At 36.4% G+C, this 25,896-nt stretch overlaps 1 protein-coding gene across 7 annotated transcripts in view; it reads left to right on the plus strand.

Moving 5' to 3' along the window:
• The window catches only part of PACS2 (phosphofurin acidic cluster sorting protein 2), a 424,977-nt gene that overhangs the window by 71,180 nt on the left and 327,901 nt on the right, over nt 1-25,896 (plus strand). Inside the window, exon 1 of one of the 7 annotated variants that reach the window (XM_051977989.1) lies at nt 12,010-12,178. The exons of the other annotated variants lie outside the window; for them this stretch is intronic. Within the exon in view, the coding sequence (XP_051833949.1) occupies nt 12,159-12,178 (20 nt within the window). The 5' untranslated portion in view covers nt 12,010-12,158. Of the gene's footprint in view, nt 1-12,009; nt 12,179-25,896 lie in introns of those variants that run through there. 7 annotated transcript variants of the gene reach the window in all.

Here is a 25,896-nt window from a genome sequence, read left to right on the forward strand (position 1 = left end):
TATTTAACCTATATCAGATGGCTTGTATCAGAAGGAGATAAAGGAAGAAGAGAGAAAAATTTAGAACACCAAGTCTCACAAAAATGAATGTTGAAAACTATCTTCATATGTATTTAGAAAAACAAAATCCTATGGAAACATTAAAAAGAATAGTATTTAGATTTAGAATCTTGAGGATGAAATGATTATTATTTATTTTTAACATTAAATGAATCAAAAGATATGTTTGCCAGTATGATATTTGAATGTATAATGGTCTACTTTTATCATAAGGATTGGCACTATAGTGTGACTGTTAAGATTCTTAATAAGAGCAGACGCTTAACTCCTTGCATTTGATAGCCCAGATTTCTCCAACAAAGGAAATTAGATAATTAAAGGGGAAATTAAGTGGAAAGGGAGACATTGACTCCAGTTAATCTGGTTAATAATATTAGAATTTTTAAATAGTACAAAGTTTTAGAAAGACTTTAGAAATTAGTATATTTCTACAATTCAATTCCACTGAACAAGCATGTTCAGCCATCTATTATGTGTAAGGTTTTGGGGTTATAAAAACAACATAGATTAAAATATCAAATAAGTCTAATCCTTCCTCTTTTTGGGAATAGGAAGCCGTTTGAATGTAAATATAAGTAAACAGTAGATAATTTGCAACTAGAACTCCTGGAGCTGGCACATTATTCCTCACCCATTCTCTCATAGCTGCCTTCCTTATCATCCACTTCTTCTCTCCTGAGAACAGTATATTCATAATTGCCATCATTTAAGGCCAGGTATAAAAAATAGGACCTAAAAATTGGTCTAATTGATCTACTGAGCTAGTTGGCTCCTCTGTTGGGGATTTCATTTCTTTCTTTTACTTCTTAATTCAGCACTTGTTAAAGAAGCATTCACATATCCAGTCTTCCCTTGATCTACTGGGCTCTCCCTCAAGGGATATAAAACTTAGATGCTCTTTCCCCTTTAGAAGAAAGGAGGAGGGAGTAATTCTGAAGTTTTTTCTGACATTGAACCAATTGCTTAATTTACTGAAGGTGGGAGCACTACATGTCCCTGAACGTTCTGGATCTTCCTATGATTTCTCAACTTTCTTTCTCTTTTACTGAGATCCTGAGTCCTGAAACTCAGTTCCTCTAGATCTATCGAATGTTTATTTGGATCCTTAGGGTTAGAAGGAGCAAAAAGAGATGAAAGGGCAAGATGGAAGAATATTTTTGAGGATCTTCCTCCTCCCTCACATCACATTTCTCCTTTCCCTCTGACTTAAGTAAAAATAATATGATAGAACTCCCCCCTTGTCTGCAGGAGGCATAATCAGATTATTAAAATGATTCCTGACTGAAAAGATCTTTGTTGTTCACAACAATATTTAATGTTTTTGTCTGCTCCATATTTTGGTCAAAATATAGTATATATGTATATATATATATAGTATGATACTTTGTGTAGACCAAATAAGGTAATAATACTTTCAAAAGATATTCTTTTATCATTTTTCTTTTTTTATCCTTCCCTCTTTACAATAGTCATCTTTCTAATACTTCAACATCCTTCTCAAAGCCAAAGCAATATCTGGAGGGACTTCTCCCAGAGAAGCTTTCTTCTCCTTCCCTAGCACTTTACATTTCTGATTCCCCATCCCACCTCTTCTCCCATGCTATTTAATCCTTGTCTATTCCTGATAAGTTTTCCTGTGCAGATCCTGTCTGTACTTCTGTGTGGGTGTCTTTCACACTCCTGGAGTTCCAGACCACTCTCCTGATATTTACTCAACCTTCGATTTTGTGGGATGAAGCACCACTTCCACCAACAAGGTAGAACTTCAGTCCATTTGTCTTATCTTGCCTTATAGAATGTCCATGGTTTTGATGCCCAGAATGAACTTTTCTGTTCACTCTTCCTTTTCAGTCTCAGGTTTCTGCAGTCAGATGATAAAAGTACTTGCCTTCAATCCATGAGGAAACTGAACTCAAAGGTGCATGCTTCCTTTGCTCTTTGATAGTGTCATCTCTTCATTTCAATACTTAGATCGCAGACAAGCCCCAAATTGTGAAAAATAAACTTTTTGGACATAGAAAAGGGTGCAAAGTCTTTTATTATAGACAACTGCGGAAGTAAGTGTGTATCATAGGATAAGATAGTCATACATCTTGAAGAGAAAGATTAAACATTATATCCCTATTTTGACCACAAGGTCACTCCTCTTTCCTTACTTGCTGATAATCCTTTTCACTCCACCAGGCCTAAATATGTTCCCCTTCCCACCATACACATTGCATAATCATTAAAGTGAATTTAAGCTCCTCCTGGAGAGGAGAAATTAGTATTTATGAGTTAATTACACATGAACACTTCAAATAAAGCTCTACTTTACTATCTCCTACCCTTGAATAGGTTCTTCTTCTAACTTCTACTTATAAATTTATGGAGACAAATACTCCATTGTATATCTCATCCACTGAGATTTAGAAAAAACATGGAACTGCATTCTGATTGGGAAACCAAAGAATAAATCACAATGAGTTCTTTTTCCAATCTATGCTATTTTAGGGAGACAGACTTTTTTTTTTTGGAGGTGGGGAGGAATACTAGTAATTGAGTGAGACCAGGAGCTCACTGCAAGTAGACAGAATAGCACCCCAGAGGTTGAAAAAAAACTGAAACTTTGCAGTAGGTAGTATAGGAAGTAAGGGCAGGAAGCAGTGGAACAGATTGAGATAATAGGGGATCTCCTAACTTGCCCTGGATCCAAGAACGGGTACGATGTGATAGCTCTATAATTTAATACCCCGTTCAGCATCTTAGATTGAAGGCAGGCTAAGGTGGAGACCTTTGTGTGTTTCCTAATTGTATAAGTGAAGAATAAGACCAGAAGCCAACAGTAGAATCAGAAAATTGAGTTCTGAGCCACTTTCTGGCTTCCAGCCTTGCATATCCTGCATTCTATCCTGCAATGGAATATTCAAGGGCAGGCATCTTACATCCAAGGGAAAAATGTAGTTCAGTTTGTTTATTTATACAATAGCAAATAGCTCTGAAAAAAACATTGATCAGCACAATGGAATTAAAACCACAATTCTATTTTTTTTTTTTTTTTTAGTTTATTTTAATGCTCGTTGATTTATACATTATGTTGGGAGAGAAAAATCAGAACAAAAGGGAAAAACCATAGTAGAGATTTTTTTTTAAAAAGTGAACATACTTTGTGTTGATTTACATTGTCTCCCTAGTTCTTTCTCTGGTTGCAAATGGAATTTTCTCTCCAAAGTCTATTGGGATTGCTTTAGATCACTGAACTACTGAGAAGAATTGGTTCATAGTTGATCATTGCGCATTCTTGTTGTTAATGTGTACAATGTATTCCTGGTTCTGCTTGTTTCACTTAGCATCAGTTCATGTAAATCTTTCCAGGCCTTTCGATAATCAGCTTGTTTATCATTTTTTATAGAACAATAATATTCCATTACCTTCATGTTTAGTTGTTCCCCAATTCATAGGTATGCACTCCTTTTCCAGTTCTTTGCTACTAGAAAAAGAACTGCCACAAACATTTTTGCACATCTGAGATCTTTTCCTTCCTTTATGATTTTTTTGGGATACAAACCCATTTAATGGCATCTATGGGTCAAAAGGTATGCATAGTTTTATAGCCCTTAGGGCATAGTTGCAGATTGCTCTCTAAAATGGTTGGATCATTTCACAACTCTACCAACAATGCCTTAGTGTCCCCGTTTTCCCACATCCCTTCCAACATTTATCATTATCCTTTCCTGTTGTCTCAGCCAATCTGAGAGTGTGAGGTGGTATCTTAGAGTTGTTTTAATTTGCATTTCTCTAATCAACTATTGATTGTTGTAATACTCTCTTCTAAAATATAATGTTCTCTGGAGCAGGTTTCTTGTGGGGTTTTTGGGAGCAACCTTCATTTCATTTCAGAGTAATTACCCCAAATACAGCCAAGGATTAAAGTCAAAATCCTTTATTGTTTCTTTCAAAGTTTTGTTCCTTCACTTGGGGCTGGGCTAGTTTTTCTGGAGGCCTTCTGTAGTCTTGGTTCCGAGAGCTTAAGCTGCCTTTTCTGGCTTGTGTATCTCCTCAACTGAATCCTGGTTTCTGAATATTCCGGACTGCATCCTGGTTGAGGCTTCTAGCTTATATATGTGCTCTTAAAGGTGTGAATCTTGTAAAACTCTAGTAAGTACTAAGTACTTAATTATTGTCTCTATCAATTCCAGTGACTTAGCACCTTGTTTCAAGTTCTGGCCCATAACATTTCCTTGTAGGATTAGATCAATCATACTGAACCATGCCAAATTAGATAATTATTGTCTCTTTCAATTCCACTGTCTTAGTACCTTGTAAGAATCCTAATTAATAGTGATTTAAAGCATTTTTCATATAGCTACAAATGGCTTTAATTTCATCATCTGAAAATTGTCTGTTCATATCATTTGACCATTTATCAGTTGAGGAATGATGTGTATTATAAATTTGACATAGTTCTTTATATATTTTAGAAATGAGACTTTTATCAGAAATATTGGCTGTGAATATTTTTTCCCAGCTTTGTACTTCTCTTTTAATCTTGTTTCTGTTGGTTTTGTTTGTGCAAACCCTTTTTAATTTAATGTAATCAACATTATCCATTTTGCATTTCCTAATGTTCTCTAGTTCTTCTTTGGTCATAAATTTCTACCTTCTCTAAAGATCAGATAGGTAATTTATCCTTTGTTCTCCTAATTTGTTTATGGTATCATCCTTTATACCCAAATCATGAATGCATTTTGACCTTATTTTGGTATGGGATGTTAACTTTTAGGTCTGTGCCTAGTTTCTGACATATTTTCCAGTTTTCCCAGCAATTTTTGTCAAAATACTGAATTCTTATACCTGAAGCTGGAGTTTGGGGGTTTATCCAATTATAGATTATTATAGGCCTTGCCTGTTGTGTCATGTAGTCAGTACCAAATGGCTTTGATGACTATTGCTTTATAATATAGTTTTAGATTTGGTATTACTAAGCCACTATCCTTTTAATTTTTTTTGTCACTAATTTCCTTGATATTCTTGACTTTTTGTTCTTCCAGATGAATTTTGTTATTTTTTCTAGTTCTATAAAATAATGTTTTAGCAGTTTGGTGTGGCACTGAACAAGTAGACCAATTTAGGCAGAATTGTCATTTTTATTATATTAGCACATCTTAGCTATGAACAATTTATATTTTTCCAGTTGTTTAAATCTGATTTTATTTGTGTGAGAAGTATACTGTAATTATGTTCATATAATTCTTGTGTTTATCTTGGCAGGTAGACCCGCGAGTATTTTATTTTGCCTACAATAATTTTAAATGGAATTTCTCTTGATATTTATTGCTAATAGGCTTTGTCAGTAATATGTTGATTTTTGTGGGTTTATTTTATATAGCTGTGAATTGTTTCTAGTAAGCTTTTGCATGATTTTCTAGGATTCTCTAAGTATATCATATCATCTGCAAAAAGTGATAGTTTCATTTTCTCATTACCTATCCTAATTTCTTTTTCTTTTCTTATTGCTAAAGCCAACATTCCTAGTACAATTCAACCACAGTTATAAAGGACTCCTGAAGAAATATGTTACCCACTTCCAGATAGAAAAGTGATAGATTCGGAGTTCAGAAAGAAGGATTTGAGGAGAGGGGAGTCACTCAGTTAATGGAGGAATTTGTTTTGATTTACTACATATATTTGTAATAATTTTCTTTTGGGGGGATTTCTTAGGGAAGAGGTAGGTGAGATGAAAGAATTTAGATCCTCAAGTAAAATAAAATTTAAAAATTAAAATAAATTACAAAAAATATGCATTTTTTAGTGAACTAGAGGCCAGTGAAGGTGAATGTATGGGACAAGGTTCTGATCCCCTAACCAAATTGACTACTCAGAGGCATCTTCACATATAAAGTATTTATTCACTCCTTGCAAGGAAGAGGTCCAAGCACACCAATTGAACAGCTCAGCATGTTGTGTGGCTCTGGGCTGGAAACAGTAACTGGATTAAGTAGCAAAAAGACTTGGATTCATTCATTGGAGATTGAAAAGGAATTAACCATTGACCAATGGCCAGTAATGCTGTGAATGAATTATATTGGGATGTGTGGCTCATGTAACTTCCTGAAGCTTGGACCTGGGGATTTGACCTTTTCTGCCCTCCAGCCCTCTCAGAAATCTTCACTTGGTCCCATTCAGTCCCTCTTTTTTATTTCATAGTTTTGAAGATTTCTCACACCAATGTATCAGAATACATTTCTTCCACTATGATATCCTTGTTACCTAGGTCTAGGTCTCTAGACTCATTCCTCTCTTCATTATCATCCACTCCCTGCCATTTAGAACCAATATCCATACATCAGTGGAAGCTTCTAGGAACCATTTTAGTAAGAAATCTTGAGCTATAATGCTGCTTATAGCAAAGAACACTCCATTTCTATCTACCAACTCCCACTATCTTGGAAACCTTGTCATCACATACCAACAGATTGGCATCTGGCAGCCAGTTATCTGTGGAACTCTAGTACTTGTCAAGGCCCAGTGGCCTCAGGGCCATTATTGCATCATTCCCACCTCAAGCAGTGCAGACCCAAATTCATTTGGGATAAAGGTGTAATGTTCAGGCTAGCTTTCTGGAGATCGTCCAGAAGGGCCTTGGTCTCAGAAGGATAGATACCACAAGAACTGGACAAAAATAGAGTCCAAAGTCTTTATTGTCTCGTACACAGTCTTTTTGTCTGTTATAGTCTGACCCAGTCTCCCTCAGCAGTCTGCCAGTCTGACTTCCTGTCCCCAATTCTTATACACTCTATTACAATTATATCATTACAGCATACTGAATATGTGTGAACTAGAGAACCATTACATCATAGTGCTAAGTACCAAGTATATGTAAACTAGATAACCATTGTATCATCAATTACTCTGAGTTAACACCTTCTTTCAAGTATACTTCTTTCAAATATACTTCTCCAGAGTTCTGGCTCTTTACATCTCCCACTTTCTTTTGTTTTAGAACACAGGTGGTCATGCCTTCCTTGACTTCTCTGGAAGAAAGGTGAAAACACCAAAAAGGAGGTGATCATGCCCTCCCTGACTTCTCAGGGAGGTGAGAACACCAAACCAGATACTGTTAGCAGGTTTCCTCTGGACTGAAGGGTCTTACTTGAAACAGGTATACATAAATCCATCAGCATGGGAGTTATTACACAAGCAAATAGTAATATAACACAAGCTAGTAGTGATGTAACAAACAACATGAATCAACATCAAGAATTATATATAGCCATAAGTCCTAGAAATAGTCCCAAACCAATCTATTCTCCATTACTTCATGTGTCAGGGAATCCAATGATTCTTGTAGATTTTGACGTTCTATAGTAGTCTCATCAAACAATTTTTGATGTTCATGAATCAGTTACTATCTGATGTTTCTTGGGTCTTCTCCTTTGAGGGTCTTCTCTTTTTCTGTCTCTTTCTGATGGACAAGGTGAATATAGCTCATTGGCACCCTTCCTTTTCTATCTGTGGAGATATGAACAAACCCTCTCCCCCAAGCAGTTAACCTATCTGCTTCCTTCCATTCACCACTTTCTGGATCTCTCCACATCACCTGGCAGTTTTCTAAGGATAGTCGAGCTGCTCACACTGGACACTGCCCTTCCAGTGGGTTATAAACCTGTCTGCCGGAACCAATGCATCTTTGTCAAAAATCAAGAAATTAATAGTGTAAAGAGCTAAATTTAAAACTTATCTAGAAATATCTATGGCTCCCCCTGGAGGAGCGTCTTGATGTCTGTTTCTCTCTCTACTATTGCCTATCCTTGAGGATTAAAAGGTATAGCCAGTTGTGTGTAAAATCTGATACTGTGCGCAGAAGTGTGCAAAATGTTTAGAAATATATGCAGGTCCATTATCTGTTTTTATTGCTTATGGCACACCCATGATTGCAAAAGTTTGTATAAGGAATTAAATGACTTCTCCATCAGTCCCGTTTGCTGCTGATGTTGCAAAAGTAAATCCTGTAACGGTGTCTACTACAACATGGATAAAAGACAGACAACCAAAAGATTTATAATGGGTCACCATCCATTTGCCAAATTTCGTTGAGTCTCAAACCACAAGGATTTTTCCTTGAAGGGAGCTTAAGATCGTGGAAAAGGCGGTAAGGTGTACAGGTTTTTTACTATGCTCCTAGCTTCCTCTTTTGTTATCCCAAACTGCAAACATAAAGCTTGAGCAGCCTGATGATCTTTAGAATGAGATTCTTGGGCTGCCTGAAAAAAAGGAGTATTGGCTAACATAAAAGGCTATCTGCCTTTGAATTTTTATTAAAAAATAAGACCTGGAAGTCCACTGTGAGAGTGGCATGCAAGATATAAATCTTACCTGGATGCTTTTTCACTTGCTCTTAAAGTTCCTTAAAGAGCTGATATATATTAGAGCCTACAAATTTTATTTGGGCTGTGGCAATTCTTTGTGCCACATCTACTGAGTAAGCACACCCCAAGATATCATCCATGTAATGTAACAACATAACTTTTGGAAATTCTTTTCTTATTGGAGTAACAGTAGCACATAGTAGGGCTATTTTTCATTCCCTGTGGCAAAATTGTTCATTCATATTTTTATAAAGCTTAGCGAAATTAATGCTGGGCACTGAAAATGCAAATCTTTTCATATCCTCTTTATCCAGAGGGATAGAATAGAAAAAAATTCTTAATGTGTATAACCCAGAGAAGCCATTCTCTAGGCCAGGGGTCCTCAAACTATGGCCTGCAGGCCAGATGCGGCAGCTGAGGACGTTTATCCCCCTTACCCAGGGCTATGGAGTTTATTTAAAGGCCCACAAAACAAAATTTTTGTTTTTACTATAGTCCGGCCTTCCAACAGTCTGAGGGACAGTGAACTGGCCCCCTATTTAAAAAAAATTTGAGGACCCCTGCTCTAGGCAATTGAATAGAAGCTAGAAGTCCAGATTGAAGAGTTCCCATCTATTCATTTACTTTTCTTAAATCAGTCAACATCTTCCACTTTCCAGATTTCTTTCTTACAACAAATACAGGGGAATTCCAAGGACTTAGAGAAGGTTTTATCTACTATATGTACTAAGGCCTGAACTAAGGGCCATTGTTCCACCCATACTGGTGTTAATCAGTTTTCCATTGAATGGAAACAGGTGAGTGGAAGCAGACCTTCAACAGCAGTCCTGCCTAAAAAGCCAATCTTAACTGTTGTAATATGTCTCTTCCCCCTTACATTGATGGGGATTTTATCTACTACAAAAGGAGTAAAAACTCCTGTTTTCACCTTCAAATATCTATCTCAAAGGGATAACACTAACTTCAGCTGCTATTGATCCTTCTATGCCAGACTGTGGCCAATGACTGGGCCATCCACACCCATGTCTACCAACCCTTTCAACACTATGCCATTTACATAGATAGTAAGCTTAGGATGGTCATTTGTAACAGCTGCAGTCCAGTATATTCTTGGATTCTGTTGCTGGGAGTCAAAATCTGGGCAACTATCACCAAATTGCCTATCAGGAGGCTGTATCAGTAAACCTGATGCTACTATTTCTTCTGGGTGATAAGTCACACATTGTCTACCTGTTTTAGTGACTGGGATGTTAATTACACATTACCCAGTTTCCCAAATCAGCGTATAGATAAATACTCTTTTTTAAGCACTCTCAGGAACTGAAATGGTCAAGCCTGCTGTATGTGGATGCAAGGGATCTATAAGACAGACAGGGACAGATTTCACCTCTCCAGGGAATATCTCAATAGTCCCAACTGCATATAACTCTATTCTCCCCAATTGTAATCCCTTTCTCCCATCATATTGCTTCTCGGCTGATTGATCATGTCTGAGTACTGAACTTCATGGACTGCCATCATGCGCAAAGTGTTTTTTGCCTAGGGCCCTGCACCTAGGCCACACTTCCCATTTCCCTGAGTCAATCTACATTCTGATGCCTCTGTTGCATTTTCAACATATGGTTTTGGGTCTTGTTCTCCCACCCTGTCTTCTGTGCCAACATTGAGCTTTCAGATGCCCTGTTTTACCACATTGAAAGCATTGGTGAATCTCTCTGGAAGTCCCTTGCCAAAAGGGACCCTGTCTTCCCATGTTCAGATCTTGAGGAATCTGCATCATAGCCTGGGTATAAAAAATGTTTGTGCCCACTGTGGCACAGCATCTTATGATCTCATTTAAAGGAGCATCCTTGTGTAGTCCTAGTATAATTCTTCTACACCTCATTAGCATTTTCTTTAGCAAGTTGTTCTATCATAATTTCTGTTGCTGCATTTTCACCAATAGTTCGTATGACAACTATCCACAGACATCCTACAAAATCAGCAAAGAGTTCATTTGGACCTTGTGCTGTTTTTGTAAATTCTTTCCCCCTCTATCTTTTCCTTCTGGGATAGTGCACCATGCTTTGATAGCAGCAGCAGCAATTTGTTCGTTTGCTGCTATAGTGTAATTAATCTGTGCTAAAGATTTGCATCAAAGACCTAAACCTTCTAGTTGATCAAAGGTGACTGGTACATTAATTCCAGGTTGCCTATTTTGTTGGGCTTGTATTCTATAGAGTTCATTATACTTCGAAAGCCACAAGTTTTGTCCAGGTTGTAAATATGTCCTTGCTATAGATTTCCAATCATTAGGGGTTAAAACTTCAAAAGCCAAATTCTCTAATATCATCTTAATATAAGATGATGTAGACCCATAAAGAGTACAAGCCTTTTTCAGATCTTTGATAATTTCTAAATTAGAGGGAGTGTATTTTCTTTTTTCTTGACCTGAAGTGTCATACTCTTCAGTCACAGGGTATACTTCTATTTTTAAACGAGATATATCTTGTCTTTCATTTTTAGCTTTAATTAATGCCCTTTGTAATTGTGTCCATAGGGTGATGGACAAAGCTCCTTAATTGGTGGTGCTGATGGTGTCAATGCCCTTCCCTCTCTTCCTCCACCCACAAAGGTGAAATTGAGGGAAGATGGTGAAGTGATGGGAAATGCCCTAATGGCACCTGCTCGGGTGTGACTGAGCTGTGAAAGTGTTTCTCACCACAACCCTTAAGTTCATCAGCGCTGTTGTTATCCAATTCTCCATGCTTTTCAGCTGCTTTGTTAGAACTTGTGGGATTCTTTAAAGTCAATTGTATTATATTGAATATAAGGAATGCTTCTTCAGAAATTGAATCAGGACCCATAGCTTAATAATGTTCAATTAGTTGCTCTTCCACTAGTTCCCACATATCTGGCTTTAATTCTTCTTCCTTAGATAGACAAGGAAATGTGCATTGTAATATATTTAAGAGTCCAGTGATCTGCTTCCAAGTTACAATCAAACCTTGTCCTTCTATTAACCTAACTATGCTTTCTACATACTTCCTTTAGGGTGGAGAAGACTCTTTTCTAAGTATTTGTCCCATTTCAGCTGAAACACTAGTTTAGCCCTTAACTAAAGTTTCCTGCTTGTCTGTTTTTCTACTCACCCTATTTCTAGATCACGGGGACTTCTCCAATGAAGTCACAATCATATCAGTTGAATTGCTAAGTGTAAATCCTTAAATCCACGTTTGGACTCCAAAACGTAATGTTGGGGTTAGTTTTCTGGAGGTCCTCCAGAAGGGCCTTGGTCTTCGTAGGATAAACACTACGAGAATGGACAAGAATAGAGGCCAAAGTCTTTATTGTCTCTACACAGTCTGTGTCTGTCATAGTCTGACCCAATCTCAGTCTGACCCAGTCTCCTTCAGTAGTCTGCCATTCTGCCAGTCTGACTTTGGTCGGACTTTCTGTCCTCAGTTTTTATATACTCTGCTACAATTACATTATTACAGCATCCTGAATATGTGTGAACTAGAGAACTATTACATCATAATGCTAAATACTAAGTATATGTAAACTAGATAACCATTGTCTCATCAATTCCTCTGAAGTAACACCTTTTTTCAAGTATACTTCTCCAGAGTTTTTGCTGTCTACAAAAGGGGATGAAGGTCTCCTGGAGCTGCTTCAGGCTAATAAGGAGCATGGAGCTAGCCCTGCCTAGTGGGTTCCAGACTAAGGAAGGAAGAAATTTGACTTGAAGCTGATGTCAGCAGCGTGGTGATGCTGAATGTCAGAATCAGGTATTAGGTGATTTCATGTTGACCAAGCAATTGGAATTTCATGGCTTAGAGTCTGGAAGAAACAACTCTCACAAATAGATTAAAAATGCAAGGACTAAATATGAGCAAAAAAAAGAAAAAAAGGGGAAAAAACAGAAAGAATAAACAAAAGTGGAGTTAGTATGGAGGTTACTAGGAAAAGTAATCAGGAATCCCACCCAGAGGAAGACTGAGGGGGAAGATGAGGCTATCATGAATGTCTCTCATTCAGACAGCTTTTCCTGGAATAAATATCAAAGGAACATTTTCCCCAAATTCCTGCTTTTATTTCCTCAAAGAAGTAGGGTAGTGTAGTCTTAAGTGAGTATGATCTCCTTTAGCAAAAACTCTAGAGCCTTTTCAGTCTTACAAGGGAAGGCTTTTACCCAGTTAGTACAGGTGTCAACAAAAACCAAAAGCAGTTGGAAGCCTCTGCCAGGAGGAATATGTGCAAAATCCATCTGCCAATCCTTCCCCAAATATGCTTCAGAGAGAGGAGTTTTAATAGCTCTTTCAGAATTTACTTACCTAGGAGCTATTTGAGGAAGTATAGGAGTCAGGGGTTGGGAAATTAAAAGTGCTGTGGCCAGAAACAAACAAGCAGCAGCACATGCAACTGGAATCTGCTAGCCTTTTTCCTTCGGCCTGAATGAATCCCACTTTTGTTGTCCTTTACAAAACATAACATAAATTTCTCTAGATCCATGAATAGTTTGCAATAATTGTTCCCCTTTATACTTATTGGCGACATGAAAGGCATATTTGGAGTCAGTATATTCATTCTCATTCCTTTACCCAATTCTAAAGCTCTGTTAAGAGGCAAAAATGCTCTGGTGGAGAGTTAGAATCTCCAATGATTGACCTAGGGTGCTTAGAGACTTCCTCAAAAAGACTATGGCAGCCATTGCTCTAAGCTGTAGGGTCATCCTAAAGACACCAAGTTTCTTTGAGAAGTAATCAAGGAGTCTGTAATGGATTCCAGGGACAGAGTTAAGACTTTTAAGACCTGGCCCCACCTTTCATCAACATACAGAATAAAAGGCTTTGGGTTGGGCTAAGATGGGGGAGAGGTCAGGTTAGCTTTCAAGGTCTTAAAGAGCCTTGGCCCGATGAGGGAGTGATAAGATTATCTTCATCCTCTCTGAAATGAGCAAAAGGGAGGTGGGAGTTAATCCATAGCCCAAATAAAAGTGGGCATTCAAACAAAGAAACTCTTGCCCTAGGAAGCCAGAAAGTTAAGAGTTTTATGGCAGCAGCTAGACAAACAGCCAGGGCTGAACTGAAGATAAAGATATCATCTACATATTTATATTATGCTCATGTCTTCTACTGACCACTTGCTCCGACTATAGAAATTTTGTGTAAGAGGAAAAAGCAGGGGCATGATTATAATAGATTCAAAACTGATATTTCAAGGCCTCAGCCTAAGAGCACATATATGACAGGATAAAGCATCCTTAGCTCTGTTGTTGACAACAAATCATACAGTAACAATTCTACCTCATAGAGCCAGGAATAATCAGATGGGGAAAAAAGAAACAAAACTGGGAAACTAATTCCACCTTAGGCAGTGGCTAAGTTTGTTCTCCACCTTGTTGCCCAGATAGGATATTCACCTGTAACAGTTCAGGAAGGCATCCCTCCAAGTAACTTATGGCATTTGTCCCAAATGGTGGGTTACTGACTTAATTATCCATCAAGCAATTCCTATCCAAATTCAAAACTCAAAACAATATTAGTTACAGTCCCAAGAGGTTTATCTCAATAGCAAGTTTCACTAATCAGGTTTTAGTTTCTAAACTAATTATCCCATGTGCCTGTAGAACACAGTCAAAAGCTAGATGAAGGATTGTCAGCTTAGACTCTTGCTCTAGTTTCTTCAAGAAAGCTATTGTTATGCCAGAGAAACTGAGGCAAGATAGAGATTAGAGAGTATTTAATATTTTATTTGAAAGGGAGAGATTTACTGGGACCAAATGGATTTATGGTTTGGTCCCAGGACTGAATGAGACTATCGTCTTCAAGAATCCAGCAAACAATGTGAGTTCTCAATGGCATATATATACATGTGACTCAGATACAGGGGGTAGACTGAGGCAGGAGCGGAGTCAGAGCACTGAGAGCAGGAAGGAACTATCAATCTGATTCTGACAGGATGCAGGAAGGCATCTTGATAGGATGGTATTTGATATTCTAATAGCTTGGGATGGAGAGAGGCCATCTGATAATAATTATAAGATCTTTTATCATTATCAAATATTCTGATGATTAAGAGAGAGAGGTGGTTTTGCAGGATTGAGCAGAACAATTCAGGCAGAACAATTCAGGGAAACCGAGGCAAGATAATTCAGGGAAATTGAGTCAGGATAATTAGAGAAACTGAGTCAGGATGATAAAAGAGAACTGTGGCATAACATTCCACACACTCTCTTCTGAATATTCAAATCATTGATTATCTTCCTTTAGATAGGTCCTAGCATCATAATTTTGACCAACCCTATATCAAGCAAATAAACCAAAATAAAACCAGAAAAACGCAAGGACTTATGGCAAGGACAAGTCTCTCCCTGATAACCCCAGAGTTAATCAGCAATACAAAGGCTCCCTGTTGCTAGCATGTCAATCCTCTGCAGTTCTGGAGCATCTCAGCCAGAGAATCCAGTTTGAGATGGACAATTCACTGAGAGTTAGGTCTATGGTCATTTGTGTATTTAACTCAGCCTCTGCTTATATAGGGAGTAGCAGTGCTCAGGACAGTCCTGCTGCTCATCTTAAAAGGGTACCCCAAGTCTGTCAGGGACTCCAAAAAAGGGGGAAAAAGTGGGGCCTGGAGTAGCTCCACTGGTCTCTTCTTAATGGAACAGGAGCTGCTATCCAGATTTCTGAGCAGATTATGCACAGTTAGACCAAGAAAGGCCACCCCGAACTCTTAGAGGCCTGATATCAAACTGGAAGGTCCTTTGAGAATACTGAAATACTAATTAAGGAACTGGGATTACAGGAGTGGGAGTGGAGAAACAGATCAGAGAGACTGCCAGTCCCAAGACAGGTGTCTGATTTCTGGTTGTTTCTAAAAAATAATCCCCAAAACTGAGTTGCCAGGGTAATTCCAAAAGAGTAAGTGATTTCAAAGTAAAAACATAAATAGCAAATCATAGTCTAGTAAATTTTAAGCAAGGAGTAAAAACGAAAAAGACTGTTTAAAGAATTTACACCAGTTTCCCCAATTTCCTATCTCTTCCTCCCTTTTTTTCTCACGAAAAGGAATTATCAAATAACCATACCACACATAAATCCCAAAAATGAATAAAAATTCCTATTTATAACAGATTTGTACAGTAAGTTTCCTAAAAATCCCTCACATATACAGCAATAGTTACGCAGTTGTAAGAATTTCCATCTTAAATCTTAAACACACAGTAATAGATGACCTAATCAGGATTCCTAAATTCCCCCATATCAGTCCATCAGGGGTAAGGGACAAAGCCTCATTCAAAACTGCTTCAGGCTGGGCACTAGCAGAGATTCTCAGTCCATGCAGGAAATACATGTGGTGTGCTACCTGCTACTAAAGCTTCAGATGGGCTGATTCATGTCTCAGAAGCAGTTCAATAATCTATATTTTGACCAAAATCTAGAACAACAAAAACACAAATCTAACAAATAAAGGTTAGAACAGTCTGATTTAAGAAAGACTTGGTTCACAAGACTGCTGCAAAATGTAAAGAGCCAGCAGCTTCCTATATGAAGAGATGAGTTTGCTTAACAGAATAGGCAAATAGCTGTCATCTATAGTCCCAAATAAATAGAAATTAGGTCTCACTGTGCTAATTGTCCTCTCATTATTTAGAAATTAAAAAAAAAAAAACAAAACTATTACATATAACCAGAATGGAAATAGCAAGGTATGACATAATTGCATTATGGATTGATATACATTGTTAATTGCATTAACAGTTTCTATTGATCATTGTTCTGATCATAGAAATCAGTCATAGGAGGAAAAAAATGCAGGGACACAACTATAATATAACATAAGTAGTTAAAACTCAACTTTCAGCAAAACAGGAATAATAGCTTTAATTCATTTTTATTCTAATTAATTGTCCCACTAACTGTCAAAGGGTGGGGCTTTAAAACTCCCAAATAGTATTAACTATAAGCCCAAGAACTTTTATTTCCAATAACAAATCCCATTAACCAAAATTTCAGAATAAGTCCTGAATAGATATTTACCATAACCTTATATTTATAACAGTAAGAATTTCTCAATAAGTTCACTTCTTTCATATCTAAGTAGACAGTTTCAAAAGTGAATATTATACATACAAATCATTTTGCTTTTAAAATACCCAACACATAGACAGATATTCCAGATTACATATTGTCCATAACAGAAACATTTTCAAATGGACAAAGGAAAAAAAAAAAAAAAACTATGCTAAGCACTTTTGCAATCTTGAAATGACCAATTGTCAATCGTTGCTCTCAAAAATTACTTAACTTTATTTCTGTAACCCCCAGCTTGACCAGAGCTGGAGTCCACAGGAAAAAGTCAGGCTTTTTTTCCCCCCCTTCTAAAGTGGGAGTCAAGGGTGTAAAAAAAATCTTTCCCAGTGTTCTAACTATAGCATAGAAATTTTTCTTCTTGCTGGCTGCATTGTAAATCTTTCCAGGTAACAAAATCTAGCTTGCAGAACAGACATGGCTCAGACATTCTGCACAAAGACAAAGACACAGACAAAAATTACATGGAAAACAATCACCCCTTTCCCACACAAAACAGCAGCTATCTCATACAGTACATTCTCTGCTGGTATTTTAGATTTTTGCTTCGAAGATTTGGGTTTGGACTGCCTTCTGGGGAGCCAATGTCATGGCTTGCGATCTGTAATACAGAGAGTTGACCTCTTAGCTTTGATCCCCAAACCTGGAGGGGTCTCCATCACCCAGCAATCATCCAGAATGCCCCTGCTCTGTGCCCTATATCAGGATTTCTTTTTGGCTTACTAGGCGCCATCCCCTATGTTGGATCACCAGGCCTTGATGATCCCAGGGCTAAGGACAGCATAAGAGTACAGGCAGTGCTCTTACCTCTGGATTATGCAAGCACAAGTTACTTGTCTACCAACTCAACTCTCAGGCTTCTTTAGAGACTTCTGATTCTGTTTATATTTAAGTATCTCTCTTTAGACGCATACTTCACAGAGAGGGAAGCTTGAGAGTCTGATATAAGGATGGTTAAAAAAAAAACCCAAACTAGTGCCTTTCCTGCATCAGAATCCCAGTCATCTTTCTAGGAAGTCATAGGTCCCAGACAAGTTCCTATAAGTTGTGTGGGCCAAGGTGCTAGACCCCTTTCTCCCCCTTACCCAAATTGACTATTCAGAGGCATCTTCAGATATGAACAGAAAGCATTTATTAGTCCTTTCAAGGAGAGATCCAAGCACACCAATGGAGCAGCTCAGCATGGTGTGTAGCCCCAGGCTGGGAATGGATTAAATAGCAAAAAGACTTAGGTTTGAGTATAAGGGGAAACTGAGAACTTCCCAAGAATTGTTATTTGATAATTCTGAAGAGAACCCCAAAACCTGAACCTCTCATTTGATAATTCCAGACCCAGTTCAAGGGTCTCTTAATCATTAAAGCTCTGGGAAGGAGATCTAGGAAGAAGATCTGCTCCTCTAGTAGAAATATTTGATCTCCTGGACCTTTACTTAACTTCTTAGAAGAAGTTAACTAATTAATGAACTGGAGACATTCTGTAAACTGGGTAATTTCTATTTGTTGAGGAAGCCTGAAGTAAACCAATGGTTATCCTAATTTAATGGATTACTTACCTCTAAACAGATCTCTTTGTGAGGGGATTATATGGTTTCTTATAAAATCATTAACTAAGGTAGATTGAGATTTAGTTTATCTGGGGAAATGAAATAGGGTAAACAGTTACAAAACTGACCATCATAAAATTCAGGTCAAAATTTAACAAGTTTGTGTTACTTCCAAGCATTATTCTTGTGGTTGTGACTATATAACACATTTCAATCTCTGTGGATGTTAACCTCTCTAGACTGGTTTGGAGTCCCGTGTGAAGTTCACTTCTTGGAAGATTCTAAGAATAAATACTTCTATTCTTCATTTGAGATATCTCTTGAATATTTGTAAATTGCATTTGCCATACCACACAGGTTCATTGCATGGACTGAAAAGGAAATAACTATTGACCAATGGTCAGCAATGCTGCCTACTTCCTGTGGGTCACATAACTTCCTGAAGCTTAGACATAGGATCTGAGTTTTACTGCCCTACAGCCCTCTGAGAAATCTTCAACTGGGTCCCATTCAGGAATAACATATAGTAATTTTGGACATGTAAGTTTGGGCAAGGCTGGAACTAAAGGCCAGGCAGAGGAAGTGATTTTTTTTTTTTTTTTTTTTTTTTGTTAAAGAGGCATTAGTTTCTGAAGATTCCCGAGTAAATTAGTGATATATCACATCTGTGCTTTAGGTATATCAATTTGATAAGCTATATAAACAGTGGATTATAAAAGGGAGAAACTGGGAGCAGGAGAAGTCAATTAAAGGCTATTGCATTAGTTGTGGTTGTGTAAATACAGAGAAAAGAGTTCATATGAGACACATGACAAAAGAATTAACTATATTTGGGGTAAGGGATTGGGGGAAGGCAAAGTAATACTGAGATTAGGAACTTATGTGTCTGTAAGAAAGGTGGTATCCTTAATAGATATAGGGAAATTTGGAACTATGTTTAAGGGAGAAGCTTTCTATTGGCCATGCTGAGTTTAAAGCAGCTCTGGGACTTACAAGTAGTTATCTCCAGCAGAATTATGAAAGATTGAAACACTGAATATATAATAAAATTTATGTTATAGTTTACTTTTATATTAGCTTATTATATTATATCATTTGTAAAAATATTTTGTCTTATGAATAATATAAATTATTAGTAAACTGTTGTAAATATATAATACAAATTTTGGAAGTCATCTTTATAGATATAATTTAATCCAAGAGAACTTTCATTAGGTTACAATACAAGAAAATACAATAAAACCCAAAATCTAACTTTTTAGGGGATACTCACAGGAGATAGGTCAAAGAAGATACATTATTTCAATACATTATTCATTCCATTATTTCAATATTCAGTATTCCAAAAATACCATAGTTTTATTTACTTTATGTAGATTGTTTTCAGTTTTTGCAAATACAAATAAATACTACTTAACCTTGAACACATAAGTTTCCTTTTTTGATACTGCTTTTAGTGTAAAGACATTAATTGCCTTACATAAGTGCACCATTCCACTTTTCTCTACCTTAAGTAACTTTTAGATAAAGTGATTTTTAAGTAGTGCCAATTTGACCACATATGGGGGAGAGAGGGGAAGAAGGCAGGAAGAGAGCCTATGACATGACAAAGTCATTTTGAAGATTAGGGGCAGATGAGAGTAAAAGGAAGAAGTAGGGCCAGCTATGTAGAGATATAGCCAGAATTGAGAGAAAGATGAGAGGTGGGCAATAGGAAGTGGTAGACCAGTAGGAACTCTGGAGAGGACAGGCAATGCAAGGGGGCCAGAGGCAGACACTATTACCCAACACTGATGGAGGAAAGACACTTATTTTGTGGACAGATGGGAGGCTGGACAGAGTAAAACAAAAAATTTCCTTGGATTAGGGAACTCAAGCCAAGTCTACTGGCAGTAGTCTCTCCTACATCTGATCCTCTTTCATTTAGGGAGATGGGGACTTTTTTTAAGGAGAGTTTTTTGGTGAGGGAGAGTGGGAATAAATTGAGGAGTACCAAGCTTAGAGGCAGAAGCTGATCAGAAGGAACAGTACTATACAGTAAAGTTAACATGGGTGGGGCTTTTTCTTTTAATTTGGATTTCTTTAACAATATATAAAACAATTTATATAATTTCTAATATACTTAGAGTGAGAACTGTATGTGTCTACTGAGTTAGTGGGTCAAAGAACATGATTATTTTTGTAACTTATAGAGTACTTGTCAGTTTGCTTTCTATGATTATCCCAGTTTTTAGTTCCATCATTAGTATTCCCAATGTACCATTTTTATCCACACAGTCCCGCCAGCATTGTTTTGCTGTTTTTCAAAACATTGGAGAGAATAGTTTTAATCAAAATTGAAAGCCACAAAACAGTGGTTTGAGGAGAGGGAAGTGAGGAAGCAGCCTGAGTATAATAAATACATGGATTTTTCTGGGAATAGAACCACCCCTCTCTTGATTAAATTGTTGTAAGGTGCTTGCTAAAACAGTTAACATGGGTGAACTGGGAGGCTAATGTGTTTGAAATAATAATTGTGTGTAAGTGAAATCTCAAAGTATGAGAGAGTATAAATGTTGAAATTCTAAGAAGTAAACTAAACTGGAGTCAATAAATGACTCGGGAAGGATACATAAATTGCAAAGGGAGTAAACTGCAAAGGGACAAAGAGTCTCGAATTACGACAGCAAGAGGAAAGTTAAAAAGCATCAATTAGGAACAAGGTCACATAACCAGGAAGCTAGATTTGAATTTATGTCTTCTTGATTCTAAATCCAACACCCCACACACTGCACCATCTAGCTGGCATAATCTGTTCCTCAGCAAGCATTTTCATGTGTCCTAATAATAACTGTCTGACACTTTAATCCTCAGTAAAATTCTGTGCCACTAGTCCTGGCAACTTAATGATTGTAAAGGACTGGGGGAGTTTATTTTTTCATGTGATTGTGTGAAATTATTACTATGTAACCTACATAATAATAGTTTCAAATTTTTAAATTTTAAATGCGCGCTGGACACTCAGTAGTAAAGAAGAGCTACTGAAATATTGTTGTGATGTTCAGTTAATCATTTATTTCTCTCCTCCTCTGCTCACCAGTCAAGGAAAAGCAAAAGCAAAATTCTTACAAGAAATATGCATAGTTAAGCAAAACAAATTCTGGTCTTAGCCAAATAAAAATTTGTCTCATTCTACATCATTTTCTCAATTTTTATAATTAGATTTGGTTATTATAATGGTAGGGGATATTTTCTTCCCTCTCACTTATCTTGTTGCCATGTGTATTGCTTTTCTATTTTATTTCTCTTCTGAATGAGATCAAAAAAGTCTTTCCATAGTTCTCTAAATTCTTGAGATCTTATTGTTCATTAATAGTACTTCATTACATTAAATTTCTCCAAGTGATAAGTATTTAAATATTCAACAATAACTTATTAAGCACCTACTGTGTGCCAGGTTCTGTACTAAGTACTGTTCTTTGTTTCCACAAAAGGCTGCTGTATTTTGGTACATATGAGACGTAAGCCTTTTTTTTCCCTTGGTAAGTATTTTCCCATTTTTCTCTTTTTGATCTTGTTGGAATACTTATCTAGTAGGAAATAGTGTTAAGTTAAAGGTTATAGACATTTTAGTCACTTAATTTTTTAGCGTAGTTCTGTGTGGAACCAGTGCTAGACTCCCTTACCCAAATTGACTACTTAGAGGCATCTTCAGATAAAGACAGGAAGCATTTATTTGGTCCTTACAAGGAAAGGTCCAAACATAACAGCTGAGCAGACCCAGAGCCTTTCAGCTCCTATCTCCCAGCATCGTGCCTGGCCTAGTTAGCTGGGAATAGTGAATTTGGTTAAATAGCAAAAGACTAGGATTCATTGGGTGGACTGAAAAGGAAGTAACTATTGACCAGTGGTGGAGCAGTGCTGTCTACTTTCTGTGGGCCACTTATCTTCTTGCTTTTTAGACCTAGGGTCTGACCTTTACTGCTCTACAAATCTCTGAGAATAGGGATCCAATGCTTAGGGTCTAATCCACTGCATCTCATATATTTTTTGAGAAGTCTTCACCTGATTCTTACTTATGGTTTTAAGTAGATGCTACTGATTATTTTAAGGAAAAGTCCATTTATTCCTATACTCTCAAGTGTTTTTAATTTGAATAGATGTTGGATTTTATCAGATGCTTTTTCTGCATCTATTGAGATAATCATATGGTTTTTGTTAATTTGGTTTTAATATGGTCAATTATACTAATAGTTTTCCTAATATTGAACCAGTCCTGCATTCCTGGTATAAATCCTACTCGATCATGGTATATTATCCTGGGGATGATTTTCAGTAGTTTTTTTGCCAATATCTTATTTTAACCTCAATATTCATTAGGAAGATTGATCTATAATTTTCTTTCTCCGTTTTCAACCTAACTGGTTTAAGTATCAGTACCATGTCTGTGTCATAAAAGGAATTTGGTAGGACTCATTCATTCCCTATTTTTTCAAATAGTTTATATAGCATTGGGGCTAATTGTTCTTTAAATGTTTGATAGAATTCACATGTAAATCCATCTGGTCCTGGGGATTTTTTCTTAGGGAGTTGATTAATAGCTTGTTTTATTTCTTTTTTCTGAAATAGGACTATTTAAGTAATTTACTTCCTCCTTCGTTAATCTGGAAAGCCTATATTTTTGGAGGTAGTCATCCATTTCACTTAGGTTATCAAATTTATTGGCATAAAGTTGGGGAAAGTAACTCCTGTTATTGGCCTAATTTCCTCTTCATTGGTAGAAAGTTCTCCCTTTTCATTTTTAAGACTAACAATTTGTCTTTCCTTTTTCCTTTTTCTAATCAGATTTACCAAAGGTTTATCTATTTTATTTGTTTTTTCATAAAACCAACTCTTAGTTTTATTTATTAATTCAATAGTTTTTTTGGTTTTTTTTTTTTTTTTTTTTTTTACTTTCAGTATTATTTCTCCTTTTAATTTTAGAATTTCAAGGTTAGTATTTGATTGGGGGGTTTTAATTTGGTCTTTTTCTAGCTTTTTAAGTTGCAAGCCCAATTCATTGATCTTCTTTTTCTCTATTTTATTCAAATAAGCCTCTAAAGATATAAAATTTCCCCTTATTATCGTTTTGGCTGCATCCCACAAATTTTGGTATGATGTCTCATCATTGTCATTATCTTGAGTGAAATTATTAATTGTGTCTATAATTTGCTGTTTCACCCAATCATTCTTTAAGATGAGATTATTTAATTTCCAATTACTTTTTGGTCTATTTACCCCTAACTTTTTGTTGAATGTAGTTTTTATTGCATCATGGTCTGAAAAGAAAGCATTTACTATTTTTGCCTTCTTGCATTTAATTTTGAGGTCTTTATGTCCAATATATGGTCAATTTTTGTATAGGTTCCATGAACTGCTGAGAAGAAAGGATACTCCTTTCTGTCTCCATTTAGTTTTCTCCAAAGATCTATCATACCTAATTTTTCTAATATTCTATTTACCTCTTTAATTTCTTTCCTCTTTGTTTTGTGGTTTGATTTATCTAATTCTGAGAATGCATCTCCCACTACTACAGTTTTGCTGTCTATTTCTTCTTGTAACTCTCTTAACTTCTCCTTTAGGAAGTTAGATGCTATACCACTTGGTGCATATATGCTTAGTATTGATATTGATTCATTGTCTATAGTACTCTTTAGCAAGATATAGTTTCCTTCCCTATCTCTTTTAATTAGATCAATTTTTGTTTTTGCTTGATCTGAGATAGGGATGGCTACCCCTGCTTTTTTTAATTCACCTGAAGCATAATAGATTCTGCTCCAGCCTTTTACCTTTACTTTGTATGTATATCCCTGTTTTAACTGTGTTTCCTGTAAACAACATATTGTACGATTCTGACATTTGATCTAGTCTGCTATCCGCCTCTGCTTTATGGGAGAGTTCATCCCATTCACATTTATGGTTAAAATTACTAATTCTGTATTTCCTGCCATCTTATTATCCCCAGATTATGGATAAACTGGAACCATTCTCAGTAACATCAGGAGTAAAACAAGGTTGCCCAATATCACCATTACTATTCAGTATTGTATGAGAAATGCTAGCTTTGGCAATAAGAGTCAAGAAAGCGATTAAAGGAATTAGAGTAGGTAATGAGGAAACCAAATTATCACTCTTAGCTGATATGGTATACTTAGAGAATCTCAGAGATTCTACTAACAAGCTATTAGAAATAATCCACACCTTTAGCAAAGTTGCAGGATACAAAATAAACCCACATAAGTCATTGGCATTTTTATATATCACTAACAAAATCCAACAGTTAGAGTTAACAAAGAAATTCCATTTAAAGTAACTATTGATAGTGTAAAATATTTAGGAATCTAACTGCCAAGGGAAAATCAGGAACTATATGAGCAAAACAACAAAATACTTTTCACACAAATAAAGTCAGATCTAGCCAATTAGAAAAATATTAAATGCTCTTGGATAGGGCAAGCAAATATAATAAAGATGACAATACTACCTAAACTAATCTATTTATTTAGCGTTATACCAATTAGATTCCCCCAAAAATTATTTTAATGACCTAGACAAAATAGCAACAAAGTTCATATGGAAAAATAAAAGGTCAAGAATTTCAAGGGAACTAATGAAAAAAAAAATCAAATAAAGATGGCCTAGCTGTACCAGATCTAAACTTGTATATAAAGGAGCAATTACCAAAACTATTTGGTATTGGCTAAGAAATAGATTAGTTGATCAGTGGAATAGATTAGGTTCAAAGGACAAAAACAGTCAATAACCTTAATAATCTAGTGTTTGACAAATCCAAAGACCCCACCTTTTGGGATAAGAACTCAATGTTTGACAAAAACTGCTGGGAAAATTGGAAATTAGTATGGCAGAAACTAGGCATTGATCCATACTTAACACCATACACCAAATAAGGTCAAAATGGGTTCATGACCTAGGCATAAAGAATGAGATTATAAATAAATTGGAAGAACATAGGTTAGTTTACCTCTCAGACCTGTGGAAGAGGAAGGAATTTATGACCAAAGAAGAACGAGAGCTCATTATTGATCACAAAATAGAAATTTTTGATTCTATCAAATTGAAAAGTTTTTGTACAAACAAAACAAATGCATACAAGATTAGAAGGAAAGCAATTGACTGGGAAAACATTTTTACAATCAAAGGTTCTGATAAAGACTTCATTTCCAAAATATATAGAGAATTGACTCAAATTTATAAGAAATCAAGCCATTCTGCAATTGATAAACGGTCAAAGAATATGAACAGACAATTCTCAGACAAAAAAGTTGAAACTATTTCTAGCCATATGAAAAGGTGCTCCAAGTCATGATTAATCAGAGAAATGCACATTAAGACACCTCTGAGATACCACTACATACCTGTCAGATTGGCTTGAATGACAGAGAAAAATAATGCAGAATGTTGGAGGGGATGTGGGATAACTGGCACACTGATGCATTGTTGGTGGAATTGTGACTATATCTAGCCATTCTGGAGAGTGATTTGGAACTATGCTCAAAAAATTATCAGTGCATACTTTTTGATCCAACAGTACTATTACTGGGCTTATATCCCAAAGAGTTTTTAAAGAAGGGAAAGAGACCTGTATGTGCAAGAATGTTTGTGGCAGCCCTCTTTATAGTGGCCAGAAACTAGAAACAGAGTGGATGCCCATCAATTGGAGAATGGCTGAATAAATTATGGTATATGAATATTATGGAATATTATTGTTGTAAGAAATAACTAGCAGAATGATTTCAGAAAGGCCTGGAGAGATTTGCATGAACTGATGCTAGTGAAATGAGCAGGACCAGGAGATCATCATATACTTCAACAACAATACTGTATGATGAT

The sequence above is a fragment of the Antechinus flavipes genome, chromosome 2 (assembly GCF_016432865.1).
Source record: "Antechinus flavipes isolate AdamAnt ecotype Samford, QLD, Australia chromosome 2, AdamAnt_v2, whole genome shotgun sequence".
Lineage (NCBI taxonomy): Eukaryota > Metazoa > Chordata > Mammalia > Dasyuromorphia > Dasyuridae > Antechinus > Antechinus flavipes.